This window comes from Carcharhinus amblyrhynchos, chromosome 22 (assembly GCF_965287045.1).
Source record: "Carcharhinus amblyrhynchos chromosome 22, sCarAmb.v2.hapA, whole genome shotgun sequence".
Taxonomy (NCBI): domain Eukaryota; kingdom Metazoa; phylum Chordata; class Chondrichthyes; order Carcharhiniformes; family Carcharhinidae; genus Carcharhinus; species Carcharhinus amblyrhynchos.
In genome coordinates this window covers 38,936,953-38,954,384 of record NC_137345.1, presented here as the reverse complement: position 1 = coordinate 38,954,384, position 17,432 = coordinate 38,936,953, and the positions used below count along the sequence as shown (strand labels likewise).

Genomic DNA, 17,432 nt, shown 5'->3' with positions numbered 1-17,432 from the left:
CATTTCAGAGGGCAGCTGAGAATCAAACACATTGCTGTGGCTCTGGAGTCACATGTAGGCCAGGCCAAATCTGTAGGCAGATTTCCTTCCCTAAAGGATATTAGTGAACCATGGACTGTTAGCAGCGGAATCAGGGTGAATGGATGCCAAGGGGAGCAGATTAGAATTAGTTCATTGGGACACTTTGAACAACAATCCTGCAGATACTTCCTAACTATCATTCTTCTGTCCCCTCAATTCCGCACTCCCCGCAAACCTCCACATTACCACTTACCAACGCAATAACTTTCTGCCATAGTGCTGCACTATTCCTAATGCACTGTTTACTACTTTGTTGGGGCAAATGGGTTCCTGCTGTCCATCCCCAGGCCAAGCTGGTCTTTATGGACAGCAGTGAGCTGCTGAACCCATGGACCCTCCTATGTCACTGAATCGGATCAGTATTGTACCTGGAATTGGTGAATAGAAGGATCTCGTTGCCCTTGGTGCCACACAGCAGTGTCTATCTGAACAGGACTGTGCAGGATTCATGCTGCCACCAAACAAAGGTCCAAAATTTTTCTGGACAACGTGATGTGATGCATTTTGGTAGGTCCAATCCAGATGGAAGCTATAAAATAAATGACAGGACCATCAAGAACATAGACAGACAGAGAGAGAGGTCTGGGAGTACAGGTCCACAGATCATTAAAAGTGGTCGTACAGGTGAAAAGATGGTGAAGAAAGCATATGCAATGTTTGACTTCATAGGCTGAGGCATCGAGTATAAAAGTTGGCAAATTATGTTTCAGTTATGTAAAATGTTGGTTAGGCCACATTTGGAATACTGAGTCCAATCCTGGTCAGTACACTACAAGAAGGACATGGAAGTTTTGGAGGGAGTACTGAAAATGTTTACCAGAATGTTGCCTGGTATTGAGGATATTAGAATGAGAAGACACTAAATAAACTAGGATTGTTCTCCCTGGAAAGACCTAGGCTGAGGGGCGACTTGATAGAAACTTATAACATGATGAAGGACATAGAAAAGGTGAAGAGTTGGAAGCTTTTCTCCTAGGGCAGAAATGACAATTACAAGGGGCACAAGTTCAAGGTAAGGGGGGTGGGGGGGGGGCGGTGGGAAATTCAGTAGAGATGTGCAGGATAAGTTTTTTTACACATAGGGAAGGTGGGGACTGGAATGCACTGCCAAGTGAGGTGGTTGAGGCAGATACGTTAAATGACATTTAAGACTTATCTGGATAGACACATGAACAGGCCATGACTAAAGGGATACAGGTGGTTGATCTAGATAGGACAATGTCATCAATGCAGGCTTGGTTTTTTGGATGGAGCACAAGATTAGGTCGGGGACTGAGGAGGGTGCAAAGTTTATGCACCTCCTGACACCCCATGGACTTCCAGCACCTGACTCCTCCATTACCTTCCTCCAACCTCTCTGGCAAACCATTGCAATCCATTCAAATTCAATTCACATCCATTTTCGACACAAAGAATATCATGCTAGGAAAAAGTGGCTGGGAAGATACCAAACTGCTTGACACTGAGTCCAAATCTGATTTTTTGGCCTTTGCTTTATTTTCTGGCCTCACCACTTTAGTCGACTAGCACAGCAGGGCAGAAAGAACATGCCCAATGTCTCAGATTGGCACAGACTATTCTCAATTTGACCTTCCAATCATAAATTCTACTCCTGAAAGATTACCTATTTACACCTCTGTAACATTCTATACGTGAGCAAATTCTACTGTTTTCAACCTTAATATTTAAAATGAAGATTTTGGGAAGGGGTTAAGACATCATTGAAAGGTGACTTGTAAAAGTCAACAAGCTTCAAACCAGGGCACGGTAGAAGTATACCAAAGAAAGTAAGACAGGTGATTCAAGACTGGAGATGGGAAATAGAATTGCTGGGATTGGGGAAAAAAGAGGAAGAAAAAAACATAAAGTATTCCAGAATCAAACAAAAAAAAACTAGTGCAGCAGGAGAAAAAGTAAAGACACACAGATAAGAAAAGATGAAGAGGAGGAAAGAATGAAGTTAGGAATGGGAGGAGTAGAAGACCTAAAAGGGGGAAAATAATTCACTGGAAGAAAAAAAAGGCATTTTTTTAAAGACTGATGAGTGTTTTTTGATGCTTGTCTGATGAGTGAGTGCCTGCAAGTGGACATAATTTCCACGTGAGACACTCCTGGTTACTCCCTTGTTAGTGGTCTGCGGGGTGACCTTGGTTTTGGATGAGCAAGATGAAATTTCAGACAGACCATAGGGTATTTTCATCCCTTCAGCAAACTAGATAAATGTGGATGAGGAAGAGAGAAAAGAAGCCAGGTTCCAGAGTGTCTAGTGTTTTCTCACTGGCGCTGCTTGAAAATGAGACCTGCAGCTTCTTATTTGACCAAGCAAGACGTCTACAGCAACACATGGCTTAGAGTTATCTTGTTCTGATCAGTCTCTAACAGGTGAAAGGTATACTGTAACAAAGCATCATGGCGACTCAGATGGATAAAGGCTGACTGTTCATAAGAGAATGAAAAGAGAAAGTGGTTGGTCTTTATTACTAAATATTTTACTTTTATTGTAGATAATGTTTTAGTATTTATTATATTCTTCCAGGTTTGCTGACAGAAATCCAATGTAAATCTAAACGTTTGCGGAAAAACACTAAGCAAGTCATGGATCTTTTCTGCAACATAAAGGTGGAGGAAGATGGGGTTGACAGCAAACAGGTTTCATCTACAACCAAAGCTGGGAAGGTAAAATGATTTGGGTTCAGTATGAGAAAGATCTCACTGTATATCTTCTTGTAATGATATTCCTAATTTCAAAAGGTATTATTTCTGTGAAGCATGAGGAACCAAAGCAGTTATACATCGATTTGTGCATCCATAAGTATGCTCTTCACATTTGCACATTTCCCATGGGCTTGATGCTGTTGTACAAAACTCAGATGTGTACTCTGATGCTCTTAGAAAGATATCATTAGCATTGTACATAGCCATTCTTTAACTGTGGCATAGCTGTTTGGTCTCCATTTTTACAATGGCTTTTTAGATTACATCTCAGTGAAGTACTTAGCAACACTTTGCTACTGTAACCTGTTTAAAAATGCAGGTTCTTGTTGCTGTTCATATGTCGGGCTGTTACTGTTTCCAGAATGAAAGTTCTCCAACAGCCAGTCACAGCCTGACTGCCCTGTGGTCTGGTTGAAGTTTTGACTTGCTCACTGGCTCCTTTGCATGGTCCACCTCTTATTCCACTGTTACCTATCCATATCAATTGCCTGGTTATGCAGCATAAAGCAGGCCATTATGATCCTATACACTTTTATAAATTGACATTCTGTTTCTGAATGTCAGTGGTGCTCCCAGTGGTTACTCGAGTGGACATATCAGTTTCATTATATCTCTTGCCAACATCATTTGATTGTGTTCGTAATGGTGTCATTAACCATGGCATGAGTGAGTCTTCAAAATTCCCAAGCAGCCAGCCTGTTGAGCCTTCCCCTTTTTCAATCAAGGATGGAATGTGGATCTTGTGAGGGTGAAGGCTGTGTGCAGGATGCCAGAGACTTCACCATTCATTTGCACAATTTTGTGTTGATAATCATATACCAGCCAGGAATTAATGGAAAAAAATTCATTTTTATTCATGTGAAAGGAACATTATTTTGCATGGACATCTACAGGTCCATGTGACTTACATTAATCACAACACAATAAGAAATAGGTATCTTAAAATAATTCCTTGGTAACTATTGTCTCAGTATAATCAACAATATGGCAGATCTTCAAAAATTAATACATGGGTGTGACTTATAAATAATTGGCCTGATTCACCAACTTTGTTTGTCACTGGTGGGAATTCCAATAACTGAATCAGGCATTGGGGCTAATTTGGGATTCCTGCTGGCAGCAAACACACCGGGGCCCAGAGCACATGAAACCCAATGATGATGCAAAACCTCTTTTACATGTTGTTGGCAGCTTGAAGCCTGATTATAAGCCCTCCCGCAATGTGGGCTTTGGTGTAGGTCCTGACAAGTGTAGACCTGGTGCACTGGATCCTAGGGAGGGCAAGGAGGTAAGTGCTCTGGTCAGGTAGCCCTCTGCTGCTGCCAGGTGACCCTCTTCGACAGACGAGGTACCCAAAGGCACCTAGGGGTTTGGGGAGATCTGGCTGGGGGCAAGTGGTTGACTTTGGGATTCTCCCCTGGGATGGGGTCTTGTGGCTGGTGTGTCCTACTAGTCGTGGGAAACCTGAAGATCACTTTTGGAATAGTGATTATAGGCAGCTTTCTGATTATAATCTTCATTTTTCTCTGTGTATCGTGAAAACTTTGAAATTACCTAGTAAATTTCATCTCCATGCCCCCCACTGCAGACTCTGTTTCTGCAGTCTGGCAGTGGAAAAGGGACCTCGTTTCTCCCCCTTGGAGTCCACCGCACCAGATCAGGGTGTCACTGGCCAGTGTGTCAGTGCTAGGCTGCAAGGGGCAATGCAAAGTTTGCACTGCCAAGGAGCAGGACCAGGAGGACGGCCTGATGCAGGTGGGGAAGGCGGAGGAAAGAGTCCTGAGGAGGTGGAGCCTAGGAGGACTCTATTGGTATCTATGTCTGATGGGGGAGTCAGGTTACCCTTGTGCTTGCATGGTGTTGGTGGGGAGTGATGGTGGGAGGGGAGTGGTGATCCATTCTCAGTGGTAGTGGAGTTGGGGGTGCTTGCCGCTCAGTGTAGGGTCACCTTTTCCATTGTGGGTGGAAGGGGACCTGTCTATGAATGCTGAGATTGGGGAGACCTTTAAAAATGGCGTCTCAATCTCCAAAAAGCTGAGCTGGCAGGTGTGATTTCTATGATGCATGGATTTGCGTTGAATGGGTGGGTGAATCTCACCTGACAAGCACTGCTAATGCCCGCAGGAAACATTCCTGTTTTCCTGCTGGCATGGTTACCTAGAATGCAGTCTGGTGAATTGTGCCCAACGAAATCAGAAAGCAGGTGAGGTTCCTTTGATTTCTCACAGGGCAATCTCATACTTATGCATTACTGTGATTTCCATTTCTCTCTGTCACCACACAGAATCCTAACTGTCAGAATAAGTAAATCAGTGCTTCAAGGCATAATGCCATCGAATGCATCGGAAGATTCGGAAGATCACATTAACAGCGCATAAACCTAACTCTATACCTCTCCATAATTCATCTAGTTTAGATAAGGACTGACAAATCTGAACTGGGACAATCTGAATATTTTTCTATTTCTTGTACAGATCCAGGAGAGAGTAGAGTTCACTACTGAACAACAACAGCTCCTTGAATACATTGTAGAAGCTCATCACAAGTACCGAATACCCCAAGAAGCAGCAAGAAAATTTGTATGTATTGAAATGCAATTTTTTTTTACAAATTAAATGTTGAAGCTGCAAAATAACTAGAATTGTATCCCATTCTTTTGGTCGTGTAAAGACCAAATAAATGTGAAATTCATTTTTATTTTTCATTGTTACATGCATGCTGACATATATAATAAAGTTTTATAACTGAGTATGTTTTGTTTTTGTCTGGACAGTGCCTGAAAATAGGCAGGGGGATTGCTGTGCAGGATTATGTCATACCCATTGTTTCTGATGCAGGTAGCATGCAAACTTATGCTGCCTGCGAATTTTACTGGTTATAGTATGCAGCCAGTGGAAGGCACTGTTGAATTGCTGCATGCCTGAGCACGGGATGAAAATTGTGAAAGGTTAGCTTAAGTTAAAACTAGCCTGCAGTACTTGTAGCAGGAGCAGGTGCTACAGTCATTCCAAGAGGGATTTTATGAACATGTAGAGTTTCCAAATCAATTTCATCGTCCTCTTTTTACTTCTCCATCTTAAAAACAAACTAATCAATATTTTCAATGACCTCAGGCTGGTTAAGTTTAATAGAGTCACAGGGGTTTACAGCATGGAAACAGGCCCTACGGCCCATGCCACCCTTTTTTTTAAACCCCTAAACTAATCTCAATTGCCCACATTTGGCCCATATCCCTCTATACCCAGCTTACCCATGTAACTGTCTAAATGCTTTTTTAAAAGACAAAATTGTACCTGCCTCTACTATACCTCTGGCAGCTTGTTCCAGACACTCACCACCGTTTATGTGAAAGAATTGCCTCTCAGGACAGTTTTGTATCTGTCCGTTCTCACCTTAAACATATGCCCTCTAATTTTAGACTTTCCTACCTTTGGAAAAAGATATTGACTATCTAGCTGATCTGTGTCCCTCATTATTTTATAGACCTCTATAAGATCACCCCTCAGCCTTCTATGCTCCAGAGAAAAAAGTCTCAGCCTATCTAGCCTCTCCTTATAACTCAAGCCATCAAGTTCCAGTAGCATCCTAGTAAATCTTTTCTGCACTCTTTCTAGTTTAATAATACCCTTTCTATAATAGGGTAATTAGAACTGTACATGGTATTCCAAGTGTAGCCTTACGAATGTCTTGAAAACTTCAACAAGACGACCCAACTCCTGTGTTCAGTGTTCTGACCAATGAAACAAAGCATGCTGAATGCCTTCTTCACCACTCTGTCCACCTGTGACTTCACTTTCAAGGAACTATGAACCTGTACCCCTAGACCTTTTTGTTCTGTAACTCTCCCCAACACTCTACCATTAAGTCTTGCCCTGGTTCAGTCTACCAAAATGTATGATCTTGCATTTATCTAAATTAAACTTCATTTGCCATTCATCAGCCCACTGACCCAATTGATCAAGATCCTGTTGCAATCAGAGATAACTTTCTTCACACTGTCACTATGCCACCCATCTTGGTGTCATCTGCACACTTTCTAACCATGCCTCCTACTTTCTTATCCAAATAATGATATAAATGACCCAGCACTGATCCCTGAGGCACACTGCTGGTCACAGACCTCCAGTTTGAAAAACACCCCCTACAACCACTCTCTAGCTTTCGTCATCAAGCCAATTTTGTATCCATTTAGATACTTCACACTGGATCCCATGAGATTTAACCTTATGCAACCTACCATGCGGTACTTTGGCAAAGGCCTTGCTAAAGTCCATGTAGACAATATCAACTGCACTGCCCTCATCTACCTTCTTGGTTACCCTTTCAAAAAACTCAATCATATTTGTGAGACATAGGTATAAATAAGCCTGCATCTTTATTGACTTGTCAGACAACACAGCACTGCAGTAAAAATGCCACTCCTTCTCAAATGTTTCCCAACTATCCATAATATTTTCAACAAAGATGAGAGGGTCAATACGACGAAGCCCTTGTGCTATACTGCCAACTTCTGACACCATGTGAATGCGTCAGTTTCTGGAATCACTGACTGCAAGGATTTTCAACAAAGAATAGTTTATTTACTAGCTTAGCTACTTCAACACTTGTGCTCTGCCCGCATTCCTGGGGATAACTCCTGTGCTCCGCCCAAGTGACCACTTGGTCTATATCTTCCCCATTTAGTTGGAACACCCGGCACCATAAGATATAACAGTATGTGCAATAAGAAACTATGTACAGACCATTGTGTAACATACAAACATACAAGTTAAATGAGTTAACCATGCATAACTATTTACATATACTGTGAGGCACAGATTGAGCTGTTTGCAGCTGGTGCATAGCCCATCACATCTCCTCTACCCCCTCTGTTGGAGAAAGATGAAATTCAAAAGTCAGTTCTAGGCTAGGTGGTAATAAAGTCCTACAATCTCACGTTTGGTTTGATCTGTTTGCTCAGGCACCCTGAGTGTGTGTTTATGCCAGTTGGTGGTGGGAGAGCATATCTCTGGCTGGTATCCTGAATGTGGACGACCTGGAATATTTCATCAGCATGTTTTATGTTTGCAGGGCTCATTGCATTGGCCTCTGGAGTAGGTTGCATGTCCAACGGTGTAAGGGGCCTGTTTCATAGGTCTGATGACTGAAGTGCTGTATAATCTGTTGGTGCTGGTTTGAATAGCTAACTATAGGAGGAGACGGTGTACATAATGTGCACCGTGTGAGATTACCATGTAACTGTTTGGTTGTGGGGTGTGGCTGTGTGCCACTGTGAAATGGTCATTGCCAATTGCAGTCTGAATCTTGACCATTTGACCAGATGTTAGAGGGCTGAATCTGTGGGAATCTCAATCATAGTGCGATCTGCTTCTCAGTCTATGTTACATGAGGACTCACTGCATTGGCTTCTGGAGTAGTTTGCGTGAAACGTTGGTTTCAAGTTTGGGCTACAGCAGAGCCTTAGCAATAGGAGTCATGGTCCTGGGACACCTAGAAAAGAGTGGTTGTGCTGACTAGGACAGGCCTTGACTTGTTGGATTTCACAGACTGATGGTGCAGCACCGTAGTCTGTGCGATCTGGTGAACATTTCTCTAGTAGATGCTTCTCTAGAACAAACCATTCATACTGCCAGGCTGTTTGACTGTGGGCAAAGGGAATCGCTCATGATATGCTCAAAGACCCGTGTGTGTAAAGTTGCAGAATTCAGTGGAGCTGAATTGGCGAGTGTTGTCTGTCAAGAGCCTTTGAGGGATGTATCTCTTGAGTCCGATAATGACTGTTGTTATCATCATATTTGGCAGGTAGTCAAGTTCAAACCACCCAGGATATGAATCAACTAAGATTAGGTGTTGTTTACCATTCCATTCAAACAAGCTGTGAATGACCATGGGAGGTCCGAGACCTCCTGTAAGTACAAGGGTTCTTTTGTTTGATGCAGTTTGAGTACATTAGATGGTGCAGATCTGGAGACTTTCTTTTCCATGTCTGCATACATAGAGGGCAGGTATAGTGATTCTTTGTATCTGGTTGTTTCCAACCTGTGGTACCCTTGGTGAAGTTGTTAGGTGTAGTACCTGTGAAGAGATGGAGGGATGATGACTCGCTGGCCATGTAGTATCAGTTGATCCTATTGGTTAGTTCAGCTCTGATGATGAAGAATGTGCAGAGCTTGTGGAGAAGCTCCTTGAGGACTCTGGCCAGTCCCTTCATGATGATTTTGTGTAGTTGTATGCGTGCGATGTCCACTTATGACACCTTTGAGTTTCTGAATTTGACAAGAGGACAGCATCTCTACTGCCATGATATTGATGTTTTCCTCGCCTGTTCTGTATCGGGTAGAAAGGGCATCAGCATAGTACAGCTCCTTACCACATGTGTAGATGAACCTGAGATTGTAATTATTGCAGCATTAGCATCATGCATTGCAGCCATGCAGACAGTGCGGAAAGGCTTTTTTAAGATAGGTATGAGTGGCTGATGCCCTTTCTACCTAATACAGAACAGGCAGATGGTGAGGAAAACATCAATATCATGGCAGTAGAGGTGCTGTCCTCTTGTCAAGTGGCTGATGATCAATTTCAACCCTTACAAGATGACTATGTATGAACTTATAAAATTTCTAACAGATGAAGACTAGAGCGAAGGGTTCCTTTTGATCCATGCATGGTGAGTCTCAGTGTCAGTGAAGGCTTTTGGTGCAAAGGTTATTGGTCTGCCATTCTGGATGCAAATTGCACTAAGTCTGTGCTGGGAGCCTTTGGCTGATATGAGTATAGGTGTTTGAATGCCACAGTATTGTACCACCGGGACTACAAGTGCCTGTGTGAGTCTGTTGAAGACTGCTGTGTGGTGCTCCTGCCAACACCATTTGAAGTCCTGGTGGAGGAGCTGATAAAGAGATCCAGTGACCTCACTATTAGAAGGAATGATTTTAGAAAGATAACTAGTCATTCAAAGAAAATGCTATAAAATGTGCTTGTCCACAGGAATAACCAAATGTCGGATGACCATTGTCTGGAACAGTCTTTACACCAGCAGCTATTAATGAATGACCCACGTTAAAAAACCTGACTGAATATGAATCTGCATTTCACAGGGTTAAGCTTCAGCTGTATGATCTGATTCTGTTGATGTTGAGATAAAGGCATGTATCATGTTCTTGCAATAATACACCCCAAACAAGGATGTCATCAGCAATGACCTTGCAAGGTTAACCTGTGAAGACTTGCTCCATGCATTGCTGGAAAACCTCACTGTCCGTGGAGTTTCTACAGGACACATGAAGAAAATGATATCAGCCGACCGGAGATGTGAACTTGGTCAGCTCTGAGGATTCCTCTGCCAGAACCCACATTTTGCATCGAGAATGCTAAACAACTTAGTATTTAGCATATCTGCTATCATCTAAGAGTGATGAAGTCTGAGCAGCTTAAGTGTCTTGGGTCAATACGTACCCTGACTGTTCCATTTTTTTTACTGCAGCCACCATTGCTGAAACCCATTCTGTGTCTGTAGCAATGATAACACTTTGTATTGTCATCCAATGAAGTTCGTTGAAACTTTCTGCTTTCATGGCTACCAGTAACTCTTCTCGGAGCACAGACTGTGGTCTGAATCATTTAGTCTTGTGATAAATAACTGGCAGCTTACCAGTGATGTCACAGATTAAAAGGTCTTTGTATTCTGTCATCTCTGGGGCAGTTGTTGTAGAACATATAATTGTGGACCACGTTGAATGAACCCCAATGTAATGCTGTCCCAAAGACCTAGTCATGGCCTTACATTCTGGTCGATTATATGAAACTTAAACCTGTGTGCAGTGGAGGGTAGCTACACCTTCAGTGTGGATGGTTTATTCATCACAAGCCATGAGATCTGCCCAGGTGCTGGGGTCTGATGCTGAATATGGGTCTATTCAACTTCCCTTGCCTCCAGTGGTAATCTTTACCTTCAGTGTTGTGTTACTGCAAATGATATTGAGGGTGATGAAGACCTCACCCTTTACTGTGACAGTGTTGACGCTCTCATATTATAATGTTGTTGGAGGCTCCGTGGCTTTGTTGCATTGGTTGAGCTCCAATACATTCACTTTACTGACACTCCAATCCATGGAGGACTGAACAGCTGCCATGTTGCTGATGGCAGAGGAGGGCTGCTGTGGTTTCAATTTGCAGCGAAGGGATTCCATTTCCCACATTCTTTGCAGCTTTTAACATATGCAAAACCGAATATGTTCTTTTTGGAGGGTGATGGCCACTGCATTTGGAAAAAGGTGCACCATGTACTGCAAAAACTTCTGTTCCCCGACTAAAGTCTCTGCTCTTTCCTGATTGTTTGAATACACAATGGCTGCTTGTTACATTGCGGGGTGACTCAAACAGAAGCTGTTTAATGGGCTTCCCACTGGCCACGACCTCAGTGAATCTCCTGCTGCTAACTTTCTGGTGCAATCTGCTCTGCGCCAGAAATCAGCAAGGAGCTGTGTAAATTATTTAAAATAGAATTTGCATATCATTAGTGGGTCTGGGACTGCAGTCTCTGGGCCCACTAGTCTCTTCCCCACACCCCCCCAACCTTTCCCCACTCCCCCCCAACCTCTTCCCACGCCCACCAGAGTGTTTCGCACCAGCAGGGTTTACAGTAATTCCCCACTTGCAGGGACCTACCGGCCCAACCCCACTGGAATGAAGAGGGACCATGTTGGCTCCCCAGGAGATTGGAGGCAAGGGGAGATACCTCATGGTCATTGCCAGCTTGGCAGTTCCAGCCCGGCCCTCTGGCACTGCCCAAGGGGCAAACTGCAAATGCTCAAGGGACAGCTTGGCACTGCCCAGTGGTCTGTGCCCAGGAGCAGGACCTAATGGGGGCAGGACCTATGGGACGGAGGCCTCTGGGAGAGATTGGTGGGGATGGGGGGGTTCCTGCTGTCGCTTTGCACTCTGCAATGACAGAGGGAGAAGGAGGGTAGCCAGCAATCAGGGCTGGCCATCAGTGGTCCGGGAGACCAGCAATTGTGTCGTTTGAGGGGGGGGGGGGGGGGGGGGGGGGGGGTGCGGCGAGAGGGGTCACACGGCCAGCATTGTAGGATTATGGGGCTGGCCAGCAATCAGGCTGACCAGCAAGCGGGAGGCTGGCAGTGCGAGGCTACTGCGCATGTACTGATCTCGGCTCTGACAGATTAGTGCATGGGCAGTGGCCCGCTCAGCGTTTTGCTGCTGGCCTCTCTAGTGGGAATAGTCCTTGCCCACAGATATTTCATGAGATTCACACGAGAGCACTCTGCAGTGCGCAGAACATGGGTGATTCATTTTGAAAAATCTCACTAAAAAAATCAGCAGGATTTACTCCAGTTTTTACGTGAATTCAACACTTATAATTTTTTTGGGGGAATCCCACCCTAGGTCTTTCTCACGCAGCAGGTGCTTGGGGGCTAAGTCATTAAGAATTCCACAAACCATTCGGTCCCTGATTAATTCATCAGTGACAGTTCCAAACGTACATTTCTTTGCCAATGGTTTCAAGGTGGACATGTAATATTGTATTGATTCATCTGCTCTTTGGTTTGTTGAATTGAACACATCTATTGAGGATTTTTTTTATCAGTAGGCAGGTATTCTCATTTTTTTTAAAGATTATTTCAGGGTCCTCGTTTTCCTCCTCCATCTGGAAAAAAAAGACTTGGATTTTTTGATTGTCTTGGGGCCAGCTAAGTTTACTAGAATATAAGCCTTTACCTTTTTTAACTTGTCAGACAATGCAACATTGCAGTAAATATGTCACTCTTTCTCAAACGTTTCCCAATTATTGATAATATTTTCAATGTGGCAAACTCCTTGTGCCATTCTGCCAATTCCTGACATCATGTAAATGTGTTGGGTTCCTGACAGCACGGACTTTCAACAATGAGTAGTTTGTTCACTAGTTTGGCAAATATATCAGCATTTGTGCTCTGGCCAGGCTCCCGGGGATGACTCCTGAGCTCCCACCTGATTACCTCTTTTGTAGCCATGTCATCATCTTTTCACCTGACAACTTGGTCCACAGATTTGACCTGGAGAATTCACAAGAATGGGACAGCATGGCAGAGAGCAAACTCCCAGATTTTCCAATGTTGCACTGGAGGCCATCCTGCAGGATTTGGAGAGGGAAATCGGTGTCAGCCATCCACAGGGGGCTAGGAGACCCTTCAGACAAACTTTGCAAAGATTGTCGGTCCTTCATAAAGATTGTCTGGAGGGCCTCCTGTCCAGCTGCAAACAAATCACATCACTCTCTTTCCAGCTCTTGCACCAAGGACTCCTGAACTAGACAGCTGTGGCAGTCAATGCTTATGGTGAAGCCCAGAGGAACTGATGCAGTATTGTAAAAACTTCCATGACTTCACACAAGTGGACATGGTCACTGAATTCAATGCCATATCCCACCAGCTGCTTTACTAGTCTCACAAACTGCTCAATTCACCACACCCCATCATCACCCCCCCCAACAATCTGTATTATGACTCATATCTAACAGTCATAGCTTCACCTCACCCTCATATATTTGGTGCTGTTGCAAGCCTCAAATCCATATCCTGCAGCATACGCACTAACAGCTATTCAACCAAGACAACTACATCATCTAAGTGTATTGCATCACACTCACTGGCGCACATCCCTCTCTCTTGCAGGACAAGGTGACACATAACCAGAGACAGCAGGATCTATGAGATAGGCATGACTGCGTGGCCTTACCCCAATGGAAGAGATGGTGTTTATCATCATTGGATCCTAAAACCATTACTAGCTGTAAAATAATTTTACCCTCATTCCTAATCCTGCCTCTCACCTTCTATTTCTCTCCCATCCCATAATCTCTTTTGATTTACAAGGTGCAGAGGACGTAAGCATGCACTAAAAATAGAAAATGGTGAAAATCATCAGCAGGCCAGTCAGCGTCTGTGAAGAGAAAAGCAAAGTTAATATTTCAGGTCAATTACCTTGTCAGATTTCAAGCATCCACCAAACAGTGCTGTTGAGTGATTGGAAGCATACACTCTTGCACCCCAACCTATCCTTGCACCCTTCTCCTTCCAGATACCCAAGAACTGCAGGCTGGCCAGCCAATGGTGGAACAGCAGGAGGTATTGAGCACAAAGCCAATGAGGAAGAAGAAACTATAGAAGTTGATGATTCAGTTCCAGAGAAATACTGAAATAATAACATACCAGATAATGTAGTTAAAGGAAAGAAGACTCCATCCACGTGGCTTGTGCTGGCTTCATCAGAAAACAAATTAAATAATAGTAGCCACCTATTCCCAAAATAGACCAATAAAAGATTTTTCTCTCCCATCTTCAAACAAGAACAAATCAATGTTTAGCTTTTACCCTTTGTTTGGTGCCCAAGAGAATATTGTTGATAAACTTTAAAATCTTAAAAATATTTGGATGAACATTTGAAATATTTAAGGATATGGGACAAATGCAGGAAAAAGGGATTAGCGTGCCTTTAGTGGTTTATTATTGTCAGTGCAGATGCGATGGACCAAGGGATCTTTTCTGGGCTGTAAGCCTCTATGATGTTAAAAATCAAATAGCTGCTTCAATTTGACAGCAGGTACCCATATCAATGACATAATGACATCTGATAACAACCTTACCTGTGGCATTTTTAGAAAAATCTGCCTCTCACAGTTTGGACTCTTCAACAATCAACAAATATCTACCATGTAAAATATCTACCATCTCACATGGATAGAAGATGCTGATAATGGTTCTGAATGGTCTATGTATTGGTATGTACCTTGAATAATGTCAAATGCTGGGGATGGAAGATTGCTGAATAAAAAATGCTGCTGTCCATTGTAAAAGCATGGAATGTACTATAGATTTCTCAGTGTACAGGATTTACGATCATTTACATTTTTTACTGTAACACTTGTGGAGAAAATATTCAACATACATTATATTTTTCTTCTGGGATTATGATGATGAATCTTACTTTGAAAGAAAATACTTTGTGCTGAACCTTTGTATCTTTATGATTTAGCTGCTGGAACTTGCAAACCCTGTGGAAGATTTTCTTCGGCTCACGGAGAATGCTACACTACACGTTGAAGTATTAGTGGAGTTTACCAAAAGATTACCAGGTGAGAAGGGTTCAAATTTTTTGTGTTATATTACACCTGTAGATAACTTTTCCACATTTAGGTTTTAGGTTTAAGTTTATTTATTATTGTCCAAGTAGGCTCACATTAACACTGCAATTAAGTTACTGTGAAAAATCTCTAAGCTCCATACTCCAGCATCTACCCGTTTGGGTAGACTGAGGGAAAATTTAGCATGGCCAATGCACTAAACCAGCACATCTTTGGACGGTGGGATGAAACTGGAGCACCCGGAGGAAACCCACGCAGACACAGGGAGAATATGCAGACGCCCCACCGACAATGGCCCAGGCCGGGAATTGAACCATGGTCACTGATGCTGAGAGGCAGCAGTGCTAACCACTGTGCAAATTCACTATGCAATAGTATCAAGTCTAGAAATGCTCTTTTTTTTGCTGCAATAGTGAGCCTTTTTAAGTGGCAAAGCTTTAGAGGGTCATGTGACTTGTTTGTCCAATTGCAGCAAAACGTGGGCTCTCCCGGGCATCTTTCTCGCTCTCTGCATATAGTTATTCTTGTTAATAAATACGTCTTTAGTTACTTTGAAGGATTGTGTTGGATGCCTGCAATACTTCTTCAATGCAAATGAAAAGCAGAGGAGAAGAAGCAGAGGGTAATTCTGTTAACAGCATGCATTGCCCAAATCTATAGGTTGTTTAGACTTCTCTGGATGCCCTGACACTAACACCTTTGAAGAATTCATAGAAATAGTGAAAGGGCATTATCATCTAAAACCCTTACTGACTATTGTGATGAAAATGTGCAAATTACATGTATATACCTTGTATGTTTCTTTATGTTTCAGGAAAATGTTTAAAAGTTCAGTTTTTTTCTACAGGTAGTCAGTATGTCTGCAAGGAATACATGGGAGAACAGAATAATTACTCACTTGCATGTGGCTATGCTAAGTAGAGTTAATGGACTTTTGTTTACTTAAATTCTTCTCGGATTTCAGATTAGAGTGATTGACAGGGTCATGTGATGTTGTGGCTTTTATGCAATCTGGATCTGCATAAAAAAGAAACAAGCTTTTCATAGAATCCCTGCAGCCATTCAGCCCATTGACCCTGCACCAACCACAATGCCAACCAGGCCCTAACGCTATAATCCCACATATTTACCCTGCTGGTGCCCCTGACAGTAAGGGGCAATTTAGCATGGCTATCAACCTGACTCACACATTTTTGCACTGTGGGAGGAAACGCTGGAGAAACCCATGCAGACATGGGGAGAATGTGCAAACTCTAGTCACCAGAAGCCAGAACTGAACACAGGTCCTTGATGCTGTGATGCAGCAGTGCTAACCACTGTGCCACCACCGTGCCGCTCATTTGCAGAAAGGTGTTTGTTTGGTTGTTCTGGTTGAAGTTATGAGTGTTTTGCAGGCTTCTGAAAGCTCTATATTTCTATCAAAACTCCAAGGCTGTCAATACACATTTTGGCAATTTTTGTGATTGCTAACTATATTTAAAGGAGATTTTAAGTGTGTAAGAAGAGTGTTGCTTATTTGGATCAGAAATAGTGAAAAGTTTCTTTTCATGCTTAAAGATTGTTCAATTGTTAAAAATTAAGTTGCTTTATTTTGTTAGAGTTATACTTAAATTGTGCTATGGTTAAAATTTATTTTGATAAAACAGCCCTAATTTGTTAATGACATTACTCCTGGAGTGAAGCTTCTTTTCCTCACCTTTATGTGTTGAAACAGAAAAACTGTTGGGGTCTAATCTGGCTTCATAACATATCTTGGGGCTCTGGTCTAGTACCCCAACACTGTACAGAAATACAAGTTTAATTCAATGGCAAAAGTCCATAAGAAAGTGATAGCAGCTTTTTGGTGAGGTTGAGGCAAATGGCTGACCATTGTGAATTTGTATCTATCCTTAATGAGATGTTGAGAGAGACCAGTTAATGTGTGGGAGTGAAAAATACTGCCATACAGAAGAAACCCTGAAGATGGTAGTAGAAATTGCCCTTGCTATGGAAAGTGCAGAAAAAGACATCATGCAACTTCAAAGTGTGCAAGCTCGCAATGTTCACCTAGTTTGGAGCGAAACTGCAAATGGCAGTAGCACCAGGGATAGAGGCGCAGACTTTAACGAGTAAAAATGTACTGAACCAGAATGAGTGCAGGGGTGTAGGAGATTTGGTTTACAAAACATAAACTGTGAAGAATGCTATTAGTGTGGGGGAGCCCACCCCCAAGAGATGTGTAGGCTGATGGAAGCTGCATGCTATGCCTGTGGCTGTCAAAGGGTGTATAAAAAGCAAGTGTAAGGTTAAACAGGACCTGCCCAGTGCTGGAAGAAAAGAACTTCTGGCTCCAGTGCACAGTGTAGAGAGTAATTCTGAAGAAGGATCAGATGTATACGATTTGAATAATATTAAGGTGAACAAAGTGGTTCCCATCACAATTCTATTGATGCTTAATGGCCGTCCACTCAAAATGGAGATAGACGTAGGAATCTCTGCTACATTAGTGGGAGAACAA

General features: G+C 42.8%; 1 protein-coding gene across 1 annotated transcript in view; it reads left to right on the top strand.

The window, feature by feature from the left end:
* LOC145356879 (bile acid receptor-like) overlaps positions 1 to 17,432 on the top strand; it is a 158,283-nt gene that overhangs the window by 100,441 nt on the left and 40,410 nt on the right. The window contains exons 5-7 of the mRNA XM_080209848.1: positions 2,618 to 2,757; positions 5,271 to 5,375; positions 14,827 to 14,926. Coding sequence (XP_080065974.1) covers positions 2,618 to 2,757; positions 5,271 to 5,375; positions 14,827 to 14,926 — 345 coding nt within the window. The remainder of the gene's footprint in view (positions 1 to 2,617; positions 2,758 to 5,270; positions 5,376 to 14,826; positions 14,927 to 17,432) is intronic.